The sequence below is a fragment of the Myotis davidii genome, unplaced genomic scaffold, assembly GCF_000327345.1.
Source record: "Myotis davidii unplaced genomic scaffold, ASM32734v1 scaffold184, whole genome shotgun sequence".
Taxonomy (NCBI): Eukaryota; Metazoa; Chordata; class Mammalia; order Chiroptera; family Vespertilionidae; genus Myotis; species Myotis davidii.
The window spans coordinates 6,401,380-6,420,090 of NW_006297021.1; the positions used below are offsets into that span (position 1 = coordinate 6,401,380).

The 18,711-nt window shown below is 42.3% G+C and overlaps 1 protein-coding gene across 3 annotated transcripts in view; it reads left to right on the forward strand.

The window, feature by feature from the left end:
* SNX25 (sorting nexin 25) overlaps nucleotides 1-18,711 on the forward strand; it is an 89,549-nt gene that overhangs the window by 58,947 nt on the left and 11,891 nt on the right. For all 3 annotated transcript variants that reach the window (XM_006772676.2, XM_015569772.1, XM_015569771.1), the window contains 7 exons: nucleotides 1,905-2,036; nucleotides 2,970-3,242; nucleotides 5,951-6,115; nucleotides 9,238-9,369; nucleotides 12,534-12,674; nucleotides 15,570-15,683; nucleotides 18,014-18,178. In XM_006772676.2, coding sequence (XP_006772739.1) covers nucleotides 1,905-2,036; nucleotides 2,970-3,242; nucleotides 5,951-6,115; nucleotides 9,238-9,369; nucleotides 12,534-12,674; nucleotides 15,570-15,683; nucleotides 18,014-18,178 — 1,122 coding nt within the window. The remainder of the gene's footprint in view (nucleotides 1-1,904; nucleotides 2,037-2,969; nucleotides 3,243-5,950; nucleotides 6,116-9,237; nucleotides 9,370-12,533; nucleotides 12,675-15,569; nucleotides 15,684-18,013; nucleotides 18,179-18,711) is intronic.

Below are 18,711 nucleotides of genomic sequence, written 5' to 3' on the forward strand. Positions count from 1 at the left end.
ATGAAGATAGCTGGCATCTTTATCACTCACAAGAGTTTCCTGGTGCATTTGTAACCTCTCGACGCCACTGACCTAATTCTTTCTCCCACGCTTACTCACCTAGAAAGCGACCTCTTTACTACCTTGTTTTTTTGCCACCCATCATGGTCTTGTCTGTCTCAGCCAAAATGCTGGTTCAGGCCTTTTCTGATTAGTTTTTGTTGTCTGTTGTGATACACAGCAGCTGTTATAAGTCTCACAGCCACCCATAAAGGAGGCGGTACTGTCCTCATTCTACAGAAGAAAATGAGGCTCAGAGTGGTGGAGTAACAGCTCGTGGGCCTAGGAAGTGGCAGAGTCAGGATGCAAACCCAGGCAGGGCAGGTGTCACACAGTGACATGCTCCTGTGGGTCTCCAGAGAAGGAAAAAAACAGCTGGAGTAGAGAACGTGGTTCCTCTACAGCCGAGAGATGAGGTACATCAGACGTTTTAGTAATCCCACTGGAGATGTACTTACCCTAGTTTATGTGGATATATTTGCACTGTGGGGACTGAACATAGAAAGAATTAAATCTAACAATGGAATAGTTTAGATTTTTGGACTTAATTTTGCAAATATGAATTTGTATCCAACTGGGGAATCATTTGATCTGAGTGAACTTATGCTGGGAAGGATTCCTTAGAATTTGTGGAATGTCCTTCCTGCTCAACTCCTTCCTATATTAAAACTCAGTGGGTCTCTGAGTGACCTGTCCTCCGTAGCCACAAGTGGTGTGGGTTTCCTCTGACCTCTCAGGAGCAGTCAGGATTGGTACTTCAGAATGCTTCACCAGTACGGTTTACATAAAGCAAAGCTACATGCTACAGTCTCCCAGAATGAGGACACCAACTAAACACTAACGGTCTGGAATATTTATGGGAACTTGTTATTAGTGGTCTGTAGCAAGGGATGGCCATCTTCTTTAGGTACCAGAAGTTGTTAGAAAAAAATGTCCCGTTCTGCCCACAGAACAGATTGAGGGTTACTGTCACAGAAGAGTTGAATATTCATTGACCACATGCACTTGGTAACATTTCTGAAAATATTATCACAATATTAAGAATCTTAAAATGTTTTCTTTTCATTGCATTTGAGTTATACTTGGATGCCATTTAAAAAATCTCATTAAGAACCAAGAATATGAGACTTAAATTCCTTCTAAATTAATTTGGGGCATTTCTCCTAGTTCATTGAGTTATGAATTATAATGAAGGTCATCTGCTTTCTCATATCACAGCAGTCCATGCTTATGATCATTCCCACGGAGTCTTCAACTAGTGCTTTTTCTTTTACTGTAAGCATGCAGAATAACAAAGGTAATTTGGTATATCCATACAATAGAATATTATGGATTAATTAAATGATACTTATAAAATATTTTTAATTGAATGTGATACTCTAAACAAAAAAGGCAAAATATAAAATAATTTGTAGATTTGCTCAGCTATATAAAAATAGGATGGAAAGCAAAAATACCAAATTATTACACTCTGGCTTCCTGGTCTTTAATACATTTCTCTTGAATTTTTCTATTATTGGCATCTATTGCTTTCAGCAGTACATCCAATAGGGTAAGATTCTGTCTATTTCATTTCCTAGAAGTGTGCCTGATAACAGAGTTGATGCCAAATATATTTTGTGCTGAATGAGTGAATGATTAATAGAAAATTGGTATTTATTGAACATGTGCATTTTGAATATTCAGTAAACTTTCACCATTTAAAATTTAAGAGGGTGAGAGAAGTATTATATTACATTGACTATGACCTTAAAACAGTGAGGCATTTCCCCCCACTGAATGTAGAAATTAATCCATTGGAAGTTAAAGCAAACTGATATTTAAAATTTTGCTTTTAAGAGCTTTTTCTTAAATTCTCTTAATAGATTCTTCAATTTGAAGACATCGTGGCCAACGCTTTCTACCGAGAGCACTTCCGAATGTACATGGAAAGAATGGACAAGAGAGCTTTGATTGGCTTTTGGGAGTCTGTGGAGTATTTAAAGAATGCTAATAAGGTAGTATTTTTAGACTAAGGAATATTAATCACTAGCTGATAAAAACTTGTGTGCTAGTCAGTGTGTCTGTGTTTCTCAGTGAGACTATTAAGATAGAATTCATGAAAAAAACATTTTAACGAATATAATATTGGCATGATGTTTTAGCTCATAATGGTAAATAAAAATTAGCTTTTTTTTTAAACAAAAGTTGCTTTTGAATGTGTAGTCAAAGGGAAAAAAAGATTTATGAAAGTACCAAAATAGTGAATTCAGTTTCAGGTACTTCCTTTTTGACACATTATATAATGGCATGTGCATACCACATTGCTGTTATAATAAATTTGGTCTTGTCACCTACAACTCAACCTTATAACTTTGTTATTTTTAATATAATGTGCATATTTTATACTATTGATTGTTCTTTTATTTTATTTAAAATTTAAAATATGATTGACTTAAGGAACACAGAAAAAAATTTGGGTTACAGTGAAAAGCCCAACAATAAACATTATGTTTTGTATTTGGCAATTTCTCAATATATATTTAAGAATTAAATTCAAGAATATGAAATATATATGTATGGATATATCTATACATATATTTAACAACATGTATAATATATACATATATTTTGTGCGGCTTATTAAAAGAAGCACAGAGAGCACTGTGTACATTAAATTACTCACTTTCACTTTACATGAGTGCTGCTGGAATCGAATGCCACCTGTTAACTGTTCAACATGAAGTGTTCATTTTAAGGACCCGGCTGTTGTGTTCAGTGGCTAACACTTGCCCTTTGGCCCTGAATGTACACGAAGCCTTGGGCCCGCCCTGGCTACCAGTGTGCATTCTCCGTGTCGCCCTTCCCCCTTTAAAGCACAGAGAGGCAGAAGAGAAGAATTCTCAGAGGTGATATTTCTTACCTTCCTCATTCTCTTCCTGTCTTTTCAGAATGAAATCCCACAGTTAGTTGGTGAAATTTACCAGAATTTCTTTGTGGAGAGCAAAGAAATATCGGTGGAAAAATCCCTTTACAAAGAGATCCAGCAGTGTCTTGTAGGAAATAAAGGTATTGAAGTGTTCTTCAAAATCCAGGGAGACGTTCATGAGGTCCTGAAGGACAGGTATTACCCTTCATTTATTGTCAGTGACCTCTATGAGAAAATGACGATGCAAGAGGAAGAAACGCCTGCCTCACAGTTGACTTCTAACAAGGATGAAGCGGTGAGTCCCATTCAACTTCCTGCTTCCTCTCAGTGCGTAAACTTTGAATATGATTGAGTGAGCACATATTGTATAAGGCAGATTTGGGGTGCACCTCTATCCTTTAACATATAGGAATTTCAGTAGAACTTGAAGTTGAATTACCAAGTTGCTTGGGGACTTACACATGTCTTTCTTTGTCCTTCTGACCAACTGGCTACCATTTTCCAACATTGTGTCAGAGGCCTCCCTGCCTTATGCCTGCCTGAGACACACCCTGGTTTGACTCCTGGAAATCTGTGAGGTGGGCCGTTTGAGACAAAGGATGGGGAAAAAATAAGGAGAGGCAGAGAATGTAAGAGGAGTCATGGGAAGTATTTTGGAGTTAAGAAAATCAGGTGAAATGAAGATGTTCTGGAAGGATCCTTGCTCTCCATACCTGAAGTCTGATTCTTGTTAGTGTACTAGGTCGCTCTGGACAGCCCCAGAGGCTATCCATTCACTATCAATGACTTTTACTATCAGTGAGTCTTAAATTTTGTGAAGGTACAAAGAAAAAAAAAGTGTTTTAGAGTCTTCTTACATAGAAAGATTATCATTTAGCTTGGATTCTTTCTGCCCAGTTCACTGTATCTCAAGCCCTGAGGATCAAGTACTTGAGCTTGATAATATTAGAATCTGGCGTCTCTGAACTGTTGTTAAATTCATTCATTCAGGTTTTTTATAAAGAAATATGTTTTTATTGATTTAAGAGAGAAGAATGGAGAGGGAGAAAGAGATAGAAACATCAATGAGAGAGAATCATTGATCGGCTGCCTCCTATATGCCCCCTACTACTGGGTATCGAGACTGCAACCCGGGCATGTGCCCTGACCAAATGTCCACCTGTGAACCGTGACCTCCTGGGTCGCAGGTGGATGTTCAACCACTGAGCCATACCTGCCGGGCCAGGCTTTAAAAAAAAAAAAAGTTTTGTTACTTGGTTGTTTATATTTTTGGTATACAAAACCACTAAGCTCTTTGGTCCAAAACTCATTACTCATTGCATTTTCTTTTTAAGACAGGCCAGTTTGGTTTTTTGGTTGTTTGTTTGTTAATCCTCACCTAAGAATATTTTTCAAGGGAGCGGGAGAGACAGAGAGAGAGAAACATTGATGTAAAAGAGACACATAAATTGGTTGACTCCCTCACACACCCTGACCAGGACCAGGAATTGATCCTGCAACCAAGGTACTTGCCCTTGACCAGAATCAAACCTGTGACCCTTCAATCCACGAGCAACACTCTGTCCACTGAGCCAAACTGGCTAGGGCAGGCCAGTTTGTTTTACTATGTTATTGCTCTACCTAAAAGTTAAAATGGTTAATATGCAAATGAGGTTATTCAAGTTAATAAAAACATTGATACCCAACAGATAAGTTGAACAAGGACTTTAACTGACACTTGATAAGAAAAGTAATAGTAAACAAAACATAAAAAAATGTCCAACTTCACCTAGGATTCAAAAGGGGGTATTATGTATTACTGACATTTTGATAGTTCCTACTCTTTGTTTTAATAATCAAATTTATCTACAAATTTATCCTAGAACATAGCTAAAAATGAGAAAAAAGTTTATGCACAATGGAGTTTAACTTAATACACCTGGGAGAGCTGAAGTGCGAAATCAACTCGTAGAGGAGCAGCGGTAGCATCTGCCTCAGTTAAATTTCAATTCATAAAGTACCATGCTCCGTAAATTATAATTTTGAAGACTGTAATAGCCTCAAAATATGTTATGTGAAAAAGGCAGAATACCCACTCAAGTGTGTACAGGTGTAAAATTATGTCATAATAGATATACTTATGGACAGGATTAGAAAGAAACTACAGAAATGAAAACAGCTTGGTTTGCTGTTTTCAGCAAAAATAAGGTAATATTTATTTTTCTTTGGAAAAAAATTAATACACTGTTTGTTACAATTCATAATAGTTAGAAGAAAAAACTCTGGAAGAAAGTTAAGGAGTAAACAAACCTGAAGATAGTTCTCAGCAGTCCTTTTCAGTGTCCTGATGCTGCTGCTCCTGAATCTAATTAACAGGCCCTTTAGTAATCTAGCCAGATGTTTCCAAGTTATATAGTTCTTTGTGAACGTTAAGTCACTTTCAAATGTTAACCATTTTACTAGTAAGTAATCTATGTAATGATTTACAAAATACATCTTCAAGAGAAGGACTGAACAGAGTCTATACAGAAAGTACTTTTGCTTGTAGGAATTTGGAAATTTTATTTTAAAGAGACTTGCATGAGTTTTTCCATAATATTCTTTGGACACCAAAAGGAATCCAAACCTTTGTCTTTGTCAAAGATGAGAGACAGGACATTGCGGTAGAGCTGGGAAGACAACTCTGTTGCCTCCCCTTGTTCCATGCATATCCCCTTGGGTGAACCATTTGGGAAATAATGGTGTGGAATCATTTCTTTTCCCTAGTATATTAAATGTTTCCTTGTTTTGTTTTTTTCTCATTGCGATTCTGAACACCAATTACTTTGGTTCCAAATACTTTAATTTTCACTTTACTGAGAAAAAGCAATGTGCTTCTAGGCTTTCTACTACAGATGTTTTTCCGTAGTGGAGCTGAGTCCTTTGGGCAGTGCGTTGTAATGATGTGGTGCCTATCTAAAAGGTCATAATTACGGAATAGTCCATCTTTGTATGACATATTGGTTATGTGACTTCCTCCTCCAGGGCCTGGGGGATGAGGCTGGTGAGGAAGCTGTGGATGAAGGCACCAGTCGGATTAATGAACAAGCCAGTTTTGCTGTAAACAAACTACGAGAACTAAACGAGAAACTTGAATATAAAAGGCAAGCTCTAAATTCTATTCAAAATGCACCAAAACCTGACAAGAAGGTAACTCTTTCGCTTTCAAGGTTGTCTTTGAAAGTTTCCATTTTTTAAATTTGATAAATAGTAGTTTTCCGTTTAGGCTGAGAAGTGCCACGTTTTCTTTAAAAAGAATTTTAAATTATGTTATTGTTGTTATTGTTTTGCTTCTAGTAAGAATTAGGAAAGTACTTGTTTTTACTCTTGTGTGACTTGCGTTTCTTTCCCCACCATCATCTGTGAGTAAGTGTTCCCTGGACTGGCTTGCCTGCAGTACCTTTGGGGGAGGGGCAAAGCTTTCCCTTGAACCAAGGTTGTTTCTGCAAGTGAATTAACTGCTCAAGGACAATCTTTACCTTTTTTAAATTTTCTTATAAATGCTGCAAGTAAAATAAAGAGAACCTCACCAAATTATGCAAGAAAAAAATTATCTTGCTAAAAGGCAACAGAATTAGTAAGTTTAAAAATGTAAACAGCATCTCACTCATTGGCATTTGTCACACCCAGGAGGCGGTGTGGCCTTTGCCTGGGGTTCATGCCTGTTTGGAGGCCACCAACACCGTTTGGTCGGCTAAACTGATCTCTGGCACTTTCTGCACCTGTGCTTGGAGACATAAGTGATGAGTAAATGAATGATGCTGTGAAGGTCACTGTGAAGAATCAATGAAATAGAGAATCTACCACCTGCTCTTAGGGAGCAAACATGCCGGTTGTGGACCCAAAACATAGTCCGATGACAATGAGACAGATAGTCCCAGCCCTTACCGGTGGCGAATGCGGGCGATGGCCCGGCGGGAGGCTTCCTGGGGGGTTTCTGAGGAAGGAAGGGGTCCTCGTAGACTGCATGCTGAGGAGGGTTTGGGGGCAAAGCTGCTGGCCTCAAACTGCTGGCCTCAAACTGCAGTTCTATCACCCTATACGTTTTCTCATAAAAGAGATCCAAGGAGATGGTAAACATAACAATTTTTTAAAAAATTGTTTATTTTTCTTAAATTGTAGTAAAATAAGCATGACTTTAAATTTTACCATCTTAACCATTTTAAAATGTACAGGTTAATGTGAATACACTCACGTGCTGTGAAACTGTCACCACATCCATCTTCAGAACTCGCTTCCTCTTGCAGAATTGCAACTCTGTACCCACCGAACACTAACTCCCCATCCCTCTTCCCCGCCTTTGGCCACCACCATTGTGCTCTCTGTCTGTTATGAAATTAACGAGTGCAAGTACCTCACGTCCGTGGAATCATACAGTGTTCTTCCTTTTGCGACTGGCTTGTTTCATTTAGCATAATGTCTTCAAGGTTCATTCATATATGTGTCTGAATTTCCTTCCTCTTTAAAGCTAAATAATATTTCATTGTATGCATATACAGTGTTTTGTTTATCCATCCATCTTTGTTTGCTTCCACTTTGGGCTATTGTGACTAACGCTGCCATAATCATGGGTGTACAAATATCTCTTTGAGATCCTTTCATTCCAGTTCTTTTGGGTGTTTACCCAGAGCTGTAATTGCTGGGATATATGTTAATTTTGCTTTTTCATTTTTTGAGGAATTTCCTTACTCTTCCACAGTAGCTGCACCATTTTATCTTATCATTATACATAGGATTCTGATTTTTCTGTATCCTGACCAATACTTGTTATTTTATGTTGGGTGTGTGTGTGTACATGTTTTTAATAATAACAATCCCTAATGGGTGTGAGATGGTATCTCACTCTGGTTCTCTGGGTTTTGTTTTGCATTTCCCTAATGATTAGTGATGTTGAGTATCTTTTCAGGTACTTTTTGGCCATTCATATCTTCTTTGGAGAAATGTTTATTCAAGTCCTTGGCCCATTTTTGAATCAGGTTGTTTATTTGTTGTTGAGTTTTAGGAGTTCTGTCTATGTCCTGGATATTAATCCCCTGTCAGATATGCGATTTGCAAATATATTCTTCCATTCTGTTGACTGTCTTTTTACTGTGTTAATAGTGTTCTTTGCCCAAAAGTGTACAATTTTTATGAAGTCTAACTTTTCTATATTTTCTTTTGTTGCCTGCGCCTTTGGTGTCATAGCCAAGAAATTATTGCCAATTAAATGTTATGAAGCTTTCCCCCATGTTTTCTTCTAAGAATTTTATAGTTTTAGTTTTATATTTAGATCTTTGATCCATGCTGAGTTAATTGTAGTATGTGGTGTTAGGTAAGCATCTAACTTCATTGTTTTACATGTGATATCCTATTTTTTTTCAGCACCATTTGTTGGAAAGGTTGTCTTTTTCCCATTGAACGGTCTTGGCACCCTTGTCAAATATCACGTAACCATAAAAGTGAAGGTTTACTTCTTTGCTTTCTTTTCTATTTTATTGGTCTACACGTCTGTCTTTTTTTAAAAAATATTTTATTGATTTTTTACAGAGAAGAAGGGAGAGGGATAGAGAGCCAGAAACATCGATGAGAGAGATCAATCAGCTGCCTCCTGCACGCCCCCCACTGGGGATGTGCCCGCAACCAAGGTACATGCCCTTGACCGGAATCGAACCTGGGACCCTTCAGTCCGCAGGCTGACGCTCTATCCACTGAGCCAAACCGGTTCAGCTGTATGTCTATCTTTATTTCAGTACCAAATTGTTTTAATTAGGGTACTTTTGTCATAGGTGTTGAAATTAAGAAGTGGGAATTTTCCATTTTTGTTCTTCTTTTCTCAGGTTGTCTGTTCTATTTAGTCTCCCTTGAGATTCTACATGAATTATAGGATGGATTTTTCGGTTTGTGCAAAAAAACACACAAACATTGATATTTAGACAGGGATTGCATTGCATCCGTAGATCACTTTGGGTAATATTGCATCTTAGCTTAGTCTTCCAATCCATGAACATGGGCTATCTTTCCATTTGTTTATATTTAATTTCTTTCATCAATGTTCTGTAGTTTTTATTGTAAAAGTATTTCACCTTCTTGCTTAAGTTCATCCTATATATTTTATTATTCTTATACTATTGTAATGGAATTGTTTTCTTTATTTCCTTTTTGGATTATCTGTTATTAGTGTATAGAAATGCAACTGATTTTTGTGTGTGTTGATTTTGTACCCTGCTACTTTTTAAAAATTATATAGCATTTTAAATAGCTTTATAACTCCCAGGATGTATTCCCTGTGGCAGATTGTTTCCAAGTTGAAGGAGGAAATAATTCTAACAGAGAAAGAACGCACAGACCTTCAGCTGCACCTGGCAAGGACAGATTGGTGGTGTGAGAACCTCGGAATGTGGAAAGCTTCCATCACCAGTGGAGAGGTAGGCTTCATTGCTTGTACTCCCAATTTATTTTAAAAGTTTGACTTCATAAGAAAAGATTTTACTCTGGAGAATTAAGGTTGAGGGTGGAAATCTTATATTTATTCTCCTAGACTGCATTTGTCCTGCCTTCCTTCCCCCATATTTCACTCTGGTTCTCCCATGACTGGGAGCTACACTTGGCCGCCTGGTAGAGATCTACTCTTACTCCACTGTAGACAGAAAGTTGTCCTAGTTCACTGGACCTGGAAGAGACTTCAGATTGGAGCAGTTAATGTCTTTAAGTTACCATCTTATTTTTCCATTGAAGGTTGAAATAAAATGGAAAGCACTATTTGAAATTTGGAGGTAAAAAGTTTTAAATTTGTTACTGATCGTTCCATCCTTCTGACTTCAGTTGTCCCAATGTCAGTAGCTGTAAGATCTTCAATAAAATATTTTGTCCTTTGAATTAGAAAATATTTTGCTATTCTCTGATGAGATGGAATAACCTTTCTTAGAATATACTGTATCCCTTTTATTTTGTCTAAATAAATAATTTCATTTAAAAGAAGAATGCTTATAGGCATTTACACTGTTAATGCCTTTCTATCTGCCGGGACCTAAAGGTCAGGTCCACAAGTAACAAGGTCCCGAGTGAGCGAGTGTTAATGCTTTGCCCGTCATTGTTTCCAGTGGCTTGTTAAACACTCAGCTCCTCAGATTTGCAAGCACCTAGCTGCCCAGCCTGTCTTTGTTCATCCCTGTCTTTCCCGTCATCCCAGTGGCTGCATACGCACTGGGGCGGGCTTAAGAGTCACGATCTTAATTGTTCTCTAGATTAGAGAACGAAACAAAGCATGCTCTCTGAGAGCCACCCTGAAAGCACACACCTTACCTGAGAGCTTAACCAGGTACCCTTAGTTTATCTTTGGCACTTATTGGCACTCTTACTAAGGTAAACTGCAGGGTAATATGCTTTTGGGGGGGCAATAGATCAGGGAAGATTGCACCCAACCTTGAAATACTGTATAGAAATATCAGCCTTGATGCATGGTCAGTAGATTGCACAGGACAATGCTGGTCTGATTCCTGGTCAGGGCACATACCTGAGTTGTGGGATTGATCCCCAGTTGAGGGACGATTAGAAGGTAACCGATCAATGTTTCTCTCTCATGTTGATATCTCTCTCTCGCTGTCTTTCTCTCCCTTCCTCTCTCTAAGTATATTCTTGGGTGAGGATTAAGAAGAAACCCTTGATAATTGTAGATGGAGTTATCTTTAGGGTGAAGTCAGGGGTATCTAGTGTCAAAAAATGGTAGAGGGGGCCTGTGGAGGGAAAGAACACAAATTCTGTCACCTCCTCAGTGTTGCCTTAGAGCTGCCCCTGACATTTCACAGTTTATTAAAATCACCTTCCAAAGGCAAATGCTGCAGGAGGGAGAGGGGGAAGGGGAACTCTCACGAGGCACCTTGTCCTGGTCCTCAGCTGTTCCTTGGGAGCTGGCTGCGGCACTGAGCTCACTGCAACGGGAATGGAATGCACCCAGGGGGGTCGTCTCAGTGCCAGTCACCAGCAGTCCCACGGGAGTGTGCAGGCTTTGTTTACACTGCTCCGGACTCTCCTGGGCTCAGGCTGGACCCCCACTTACTAGACGTGTGATGCTAGGACAGTCAGAGACCCTGTCTGTGCCTCCACTTCCCCTGTTCTTACAGGGATAGCAGTCCTGCCTCACAGGGCTCAGCATGTGCCCAGTAGGTCTCGCCTCTCTGTTCTTTGCTTTTCTTATTGGCTCTCTTTAATTCGATTTGTTACTGATTCAAGCTTAAATTCAATATATTTTCTTTTGTTTCTTTTCTGATCAATTTGCATTAAAAATAATAGTGGCCTCTGCCTGGTCGGTGTGGCTTAGTAGTTGAGCATCAACTAGTTGAGCATGAACCAGATCATGGTTTGATTCCTGGTCAAGGCACAGGCCTGGATTGCAGGCTTGATCCCCAGTAGGGGGCCTGCAGGAGGCAGCCAATCAATGATTCTCTCTCATCATTGATGTTTCTCTCTCCCTCCCTCAGTCTTGGGAGAATGCTGAATCTTCACAGGCATTTGGCATAAGAGTAAAAATCCAAACAACTAAACAATAGGTCTCACTTATCCATGAAACAAGGTACATGCCCTTGACTGGAATCGAAACTGGGACCCTTTAGTCCCCAGGCCGACACTCTATCCACTGAGCCAGACCGGTCAGGGCAATAAAAACGTATTTTAAAAATAATAATAAATAGTGGGCTTTTGTGAATTTGTTGGGGTGCATGTGTGTATCTGTATAAATATATGTGTGTGTGTTTATTAATTATCTAAATTGGGAGGTAGAGGACATTGTATCTCCTAATGTAAAATTTCATGAAGATAGAAACCATGATTTGTTGAATCCTGAAATTAAACTGGGGAAACCCTCATATTTCACGCCTGTTTGCTTGCTGTTGGTTTGATTTTTCAAGGGAACACAGAATGGTAAGTCTGCCATATTAGTTTTCTTTTGCTGTAGAACAAATTATCACAAATTTCATAGCTTTAAAAAAGCAACACCCACTTCTTAGATCACAAGGCCATAGGCCCATAGTCCAGCACGATGTGGCTGGTTCTCTGTTCATTGTGTCATAAAGCTGAAATTGAGACGTTGGCCAGACTGAGTTCTTGTCTAGACTCTAGGGGAAAATTCCCTTCCAAGTTCATTCAGGTTGTTGGCAGAAGTGGTTCCCTGAGGTGGTGGAGCTGAGGTCTCTGTTCGGCTGTCAGCTGGGGTGGTTCTTCATTCCTGGAAGTGCTCCCAGACCCTCTTCTTATGTCCCTCTCCATCCTGAAGCTAGCAGCACGCTCAGTCCTGTGTCACCAGTCCGCCTCTGTGACTGCCTCTTCTCCCACTGGCCAGAGAGATCTCTCTGCTTTAAAAGGGCTCATGCGATTAGGTTAGGCCCTCCCAGGTCATTTCCCTGTACTACAGTCAGCTGTGCCAGAAACCATCCTAATTGTCAGGAGGGAATCCATCAGAGTCACGGTCTCGGGGATTAGGCAGGGCGCATTCACAGAGGGCGGGGAGTCTTGGGGACGTGTAAAATCCCCAACTGGCTCCCCATGCTTGTTGTTGTTATTATTGTGTTTGTTTTGTTTTGTTTTGTTTTCCAAGGTCACAGAAGAGAATGGTGAGCAGATGCCCTGTTACTTTGTCACGGTAAGCTTACAGGACGTTGGAGGAGTTGAAACCAAGAGCTGGACGGTCCCGAGAAGGCTCAGTGAGTTCCAGAATTTACATCGGAAACTTAGTGAGGTACGAATACTCACAGAACATCAGAATTACTGAGCAGGAGGAGGTGTGAGAGCTCATTTCAGTGTTTCCCCATAAGGAAACCGGTTAATCTTTCTCTTTTGCTGTTGATACTGGCAAAATGGTATTTTTAGCCTGACATTTAGAAATTTACTCATAGATCAAACCATCTAGACCAGTGATGGTGAACCTATGACAAGCGTGTCAGAGGTGACATGTGAACTCATTTTTTTGGTTGATTTTTCTTTGTTAAATGGCATTTAAATATATAAAATGAATATCAAAAATATAAATCTTTTTTATACTATGGTTGCAAATATCAAAAAATGTCTATATGTGACACGGCAACAGAGTTAAGTTAGGGTTTTTCAAAATGCTGACACACCTAGACTCATCTAAATCCTTCAGGACAGATAATGGTCTGATCTCCATTGTGAATGGGGCCCCTAAGAACCCTAGAGCTGGAAGATGGCCAGGGTCCCGGAGCGGTTTCGCAGCTGCCAGTTGTGACCATTGGTGGGCAGTGAAACCAGCTCTGGGTGCAGCAGTCGAACAAGACTGGGACCTATTGGATTTCATCACAAAATGTTGGGGCGTCAGTTAAGTGTCAGGACTGAGCACAGACGGGAGCTCGGATCCCAGCGTGAGTCCTTACTTCTCTGACCTGGGCCTGTCAGTGTCTCTGTGCCTCTTCTCACCAGGAAATACCAACAGCATAGCCCCTCCGTCCCCTCTTGCAGAGCTGCTGTGGGAATGAAGGGAGTACATGAATACACAGCGTTTAGGAGAGTGTGTGGCACAGAATGAATGTTATTGTGATGTTGTTGTGGTAGTAACGAGCATTGTCTCATGGGAGTTCTGTTTCGTTGTACACATGTATCCATTATTCATATAGACGTGTACATCTGCGTGTGCCTTGTGGGTTGCAACTTAGCATGTATTTCCTACAGTGGGTTTTGCTTAAAAATGTTGGAAAACCATTCATCTAGGTCAGTTCTTTCATTTGATAGATGGGGAGACTGATCCCAGAGAGTTTGACTTGGTGTGGGATGTATGCATGGTGGCCAGAGCAGGCTTAGAATGAGGTCGTCTTCCTTTCCGTTCCTTATTCCCCCCCTGGCCTTGGAAATGTCTCCTGTAAGTCTCCTCCTGCCGGAGGTGACTGCCCTCCACCCGGCAGTTCAAAGTTCTCCACTCGCTTCTGCTTTCATGTCCCTTTTAGTCTCTTGTTCAGAATGAACACAGCCTGGTTAAACCCTGTGGCCACCTCTCAGACCCTCTTTTGTAAATGAAATGTCTGCTCTTTCACCTTTTCTCCTAGGATGATTTTTAAAAATCCTTTTATCACTAACTTCGGGATGCTATCACTTCTTCAACTGCTTTTAAAGGATAGTGGCCAAAACTGAATGTCATACGGCAGTTTCCCAAGTGGATTATGGCCACTTTAGCAGCATGGAAACCAAAATATTCACCTTATCATAAGAACAAGTTCCCCCCCAAATGTTTACAATTGATATTGCAGAAACATGCATCCTTTGCCCTGTGACAAACCATTGTGAACCCCAAGTTTCATATCAGTCTACTTGTTGATAAAAACAGAAGAAAGGAGAGAAAGGAATTTACAGGAGATTTTGTATTAAAATGTACGTGGAAAATAAAATGTTCTTTGAAAATCTGAAACAATGGCACTGAATCGCGAGAGGAAACTGAAATTCCACATCCAGTTCTCGTCTCGTCGTCGCCTTTCCTCCCTGTGGCCTGCTCCCTGGGTCCTCTCCTACCCTGGTATTTCCTGGCGAGTGAGTGTTCACTTTTTGAAAGTACCCTCCCCGTTGACAACTGTGACAGGAAGCACCTTCTTTAGGCCCCTGATGACTTTAACATTCCCTTCCAACTGTCACTGCCTGTTTCATTTCTCGAAAACCTTTCCCCAAATTTGGGCACCGGTGGCACTTCCTTCCTGGGCGCCTGCCGTTGTACTCAGTGCTGCGGGGGGCTGTGTGGGAAAGGCCCCCGGAAACACCTGGCACAGGTGACTTGTGACGTGGCCTTTCTTGCTACGGCCAGGCCGCGGGGGCTGCTGTGACCCCAATGGGACAGGAGAGGAGCTGTGGCAGGCAAGCTCTGTGCTCACTTTCTCCTCGGTTCCTCTTGACTCCTGACGCCTGTGCCAGTGGCCCCGTGCCTCAGTGCAGGCCAGTGTTTGGAAATGGGGGCCATCTGGGGCATGGGGAACCCACTGCCTCTTATCTGAGGGGTGGACTGGCAGAGTCCTGTGGGGATTGCCATGAAGAGCACAGAGTTTATAGTCTGATGGATCGGGGTTTAAATCCTGATCCTCAGTTTTCTCACGTGTTAAAGAGGAACGATCGAATTCCCGACTCAGAGCTGTGAGGCTTCTAGCACGGTGTCCGGCACAACCTAGGACCTAGTCCACAAAGGGAAGTCTGTGGTCCTTACTTATTAAGATACATTATCATTATTAATAGCTCTGCGTCCTGCATTGCCACTAAAGACAGTAATAGAGCTTCGGCCCAAGTTACTCCTCCTTTCCATTTGTGTTCTTTTGTCAGCTTTGACCGCTTTAGACAGCGATGTTGTAAACCCGGCAGGTCCTCCTGTGAGCCAGGAGGGCTGTGCTGTGCGCGTGTGCAAACGGGCCCTGTCCCCGTGGCTTCAGGACTCGGGGGTCGGGGTGAGCTTTAGCTTTTCATCATATATCCCATTCCTCCACATTCTGTGACCCTGGTTAGAACAGGTAGGTTTTCAAGTCTCAAATCTCAGAGGAACGAGTATGGGAGGAAGATACTTGGTTTGTTCTGTGTGTAATTCTGAATCTCTTTCCAAGATTAAAATGTAAGTCCGAGATACTAACATTTAACCCCCCTCCCTCCACAGTGCTTCCCTTCTTTAAAAAAAGTCCAGCTGCCTTCTCTCAGCAAGCTGCCTTTCAAGTCTGTCGATCAAAAGTTTATGGAAAAGTCCAAGAAGCAGTTAAACAAGTTTCTACAGGTAGGACCTGAAACGTTTTAGCTATGCGAGGAAAACCAGAGACGTTGGGTGATACTGTCTTCAATATAAGGGCTTGCTCATTTGCTTTCTGTTCTCATAGGCTGTGCCGATCCTCAAATGTCTTTTTTTTTTCTTTTGGTAACTAAAGTGTCCTGTACATGCAGAAAATGCAGGTATCCTGTGTACAGTTTTCTCCATCTTCACAAACTGAACACACCCTCAGCCCCACAAACAGAATATTGCCGGTCCCTCCAGCTTCCTTCCCACCACTGCTCCTGAGCCAAAGGCGACCGGGATGCAGACGCCTAGCCTTACAGATGGTTCCAGCTGGCTCTGAGTTGTGTCGGGATGAATCACAGAGGCTGGGCTCCTGGTGTCTGACTTTGGTCACTCAGCGTTACGCTGATGAGATTCACTCAGTGCTGTTTTAGCCTAGATCGTTAGTTTCATGGCTGCGTAGGTTTATTGTTTTGGTGTTTTTTAGTTACAGTGTACTCTAAGGATTATTTTATATTAGTTTCAGGTGTACAGCGTGGTGGTTGGACAGTTATAGACTTTACAAAGTGCTGCCCTGGGTATTTCCAGTTCCCACCTGGCACCATACAGCCATCCAATATTACTGCCTGTGTTCCCTATGCTGTACTGTACATCCTTGTGACTAGTTTGTAACTCCCCGTCTGTACCTCTCAGTCCCTTCACCTCTCTCACCTGGCCCCCCACTCCCACCCCTCTGTGCCTACAGGCTTTTCGTTGTGTGACACACTACAGCCTGTTCCTTCTGTGGCTGATGATCATTTGCAGTTTCCAGTTGGAGGCCATATAAGAGCTCTTGTTCTAGGAAGGACCTTTGGGTTTACAGATTTCAACCTTTGATCAGATCCACTGTGAACATCATGGACCAACTCCTGGGACGAGAACTTACCCTCCCCCACCTCCCAGTTCCCGTCGTCAGAAGCACAGCGAGCTCTCTGTATTCCACTCTCCCAGGGGGTACATCATCCCTGAGTAGCATTGCCCACTGCTTATTTGCTCCTGAACTCTGTATACTCTAATACTAGGCATTTAAACCTTCTTATGGTCACACTGTTAATTTTACTGTCTTAACCAGCAGTAGCACTTGCTTATACATACACCTGATTTATGTTCTCCTTTCCTCTCTGCTAAAGCCAGATAGGAGGTACATAAAGAAGTTTAGGAAATTTCCAGTTTAAGGGCCAACAAACATCTATATATATAAAAGGCAAATATGCCAAGTGTCCCTCTGCCCATCCGGCCGGTCTCTACGACAAGCACTGACCACCAGGGGGCAGGAGCTGCCAAGCTGCAGTGACTTGGCAGCAGTGGTTCTCGAGTGATGCACCCTGAAACCAGAGAGGAGGGAGCCCGATTCCTAGCGGGGCCATGCGATTCCACCTTCAGCCATGGGTTATGTTGTTGCTGGGGCACTGTCGGCCCAAATCTGGTTTACCGCACACTTGTGTTTGCATTCCACACCCTGTATGACAGCAACTTTGCAGAGTGCCCTCTCGCACTCCGGGACCCCTCTGGGGATATCAGAGAGCTGGTTTCGGCCAGATCCCTGTAGGCCATGCCAAGGGACCCCACCTGCCAGAGGGACCCCGCTCTCTCTGTGCTCACTCTGTAGGCGCCCTTCAAGGCACGGTGCCACCCCAGGTGCGCCGGCTGGGGAGGGACCATGGGAGGTTGGCTCCAGGGCGTGTGTGCCTGTCTGGTCCAGTCCCGCCCCTCCGACCATCTTCTATTAATTTCCTTGCAATGTGCACGAACCTGCGCACCAAGTCACTAGTGGTTATATAATTAGGTAAACAAGCCCTTGGCAGAGGGAGCAGAGGGAGACGAGACTCTGTCTGGCGGGCACTGCCGCCGTGTGACAGCGCGGGCTCCTTTTTCCAGCTGGTGTGCAGAGTCTGAACACAGCCGTGAAAGGGTGGTCGAGTGGAATCCTTTGTATTGTGCAGATGTGTAAGCGGTTCAAACACAAACGAGTGGGCATTTCAGAGGCAGTGGTTCCCGTTCTGCGAGCTGTGTGAGAAGTGAGGATTTGGGTGGCAGTGAGCAGTGCAGACCAGGTGAGCTCTGCTGTCTGCACAGGTCTCCCACCGGCAGGATGACTGGCACCCAGCCCATCTAGAGAGCATGGTCTGCCATTACAACCACTGAGAGCTGACCTAAGACATTGTATTCCAGGAGAAAGGGAAGGGACCTGGGCTCAGAGTTCTGATGACGTGAATTGCCTTCATTGCCCGGGCCATGGCCTCCACAGCGCAGACGTGCTCTCACAGAGCAGTAATCAATCCTTTCCTCCCCAGAATCTGCTTTCAGATGAAAGGCTGTACCAGAGCGAAGCCCTTTATGCCTTCTTGAGCCCTTCTCCTGACTACCTCAAGGCTGTTGATGTGCAGGGGAAAAAGTCCACCTTTTCATTATCCTCCTTTTTGGAAAGACTTCCCCGCGACTTCTTCTCCCATCAGGAGGTGAGTGGTGCCATTTGTTAGCGTGTTTAAGCAGGTGTCTTATTGTCGGCAGTTCGAAGTAGCAGATAGTGGGGGACAGCATGCTACTAACGGGGAAAGGCAGGGGCATCCACTTCCAGTTATTACCACTGTCACATTTTGGACACCTGCTTGTGCTCCCCAACAAGCCACAGGGAAGCCTAGAGATACAGAGATGAAAGGATTAGTAACATGTAGGTCAGTGATGGCGAACCTATGACATGCGTGTCAGAGGTGACACGCGAACTTATTTTTTTGGTTGATTTTTCTTAGTTAAATGGCATTTAAATATATAAAATAAATATCAAAAATATAAGTCTTTGTTTTACTATGGTTGCAAATATGAAAAAATTTCTATATGTGACACAGCACCAGAGTTAAGTTAGGGTTTTTCAAAATGCTGACACACCGAGCTAAAAAGGTTCGCCATCACTGACCTAGTGCCTGGTGGGTCATGCACACTTGCAGAGGCTACGTACTCAGGGCTCAGCTTCTTATCCCCATGGCTGCTTCCC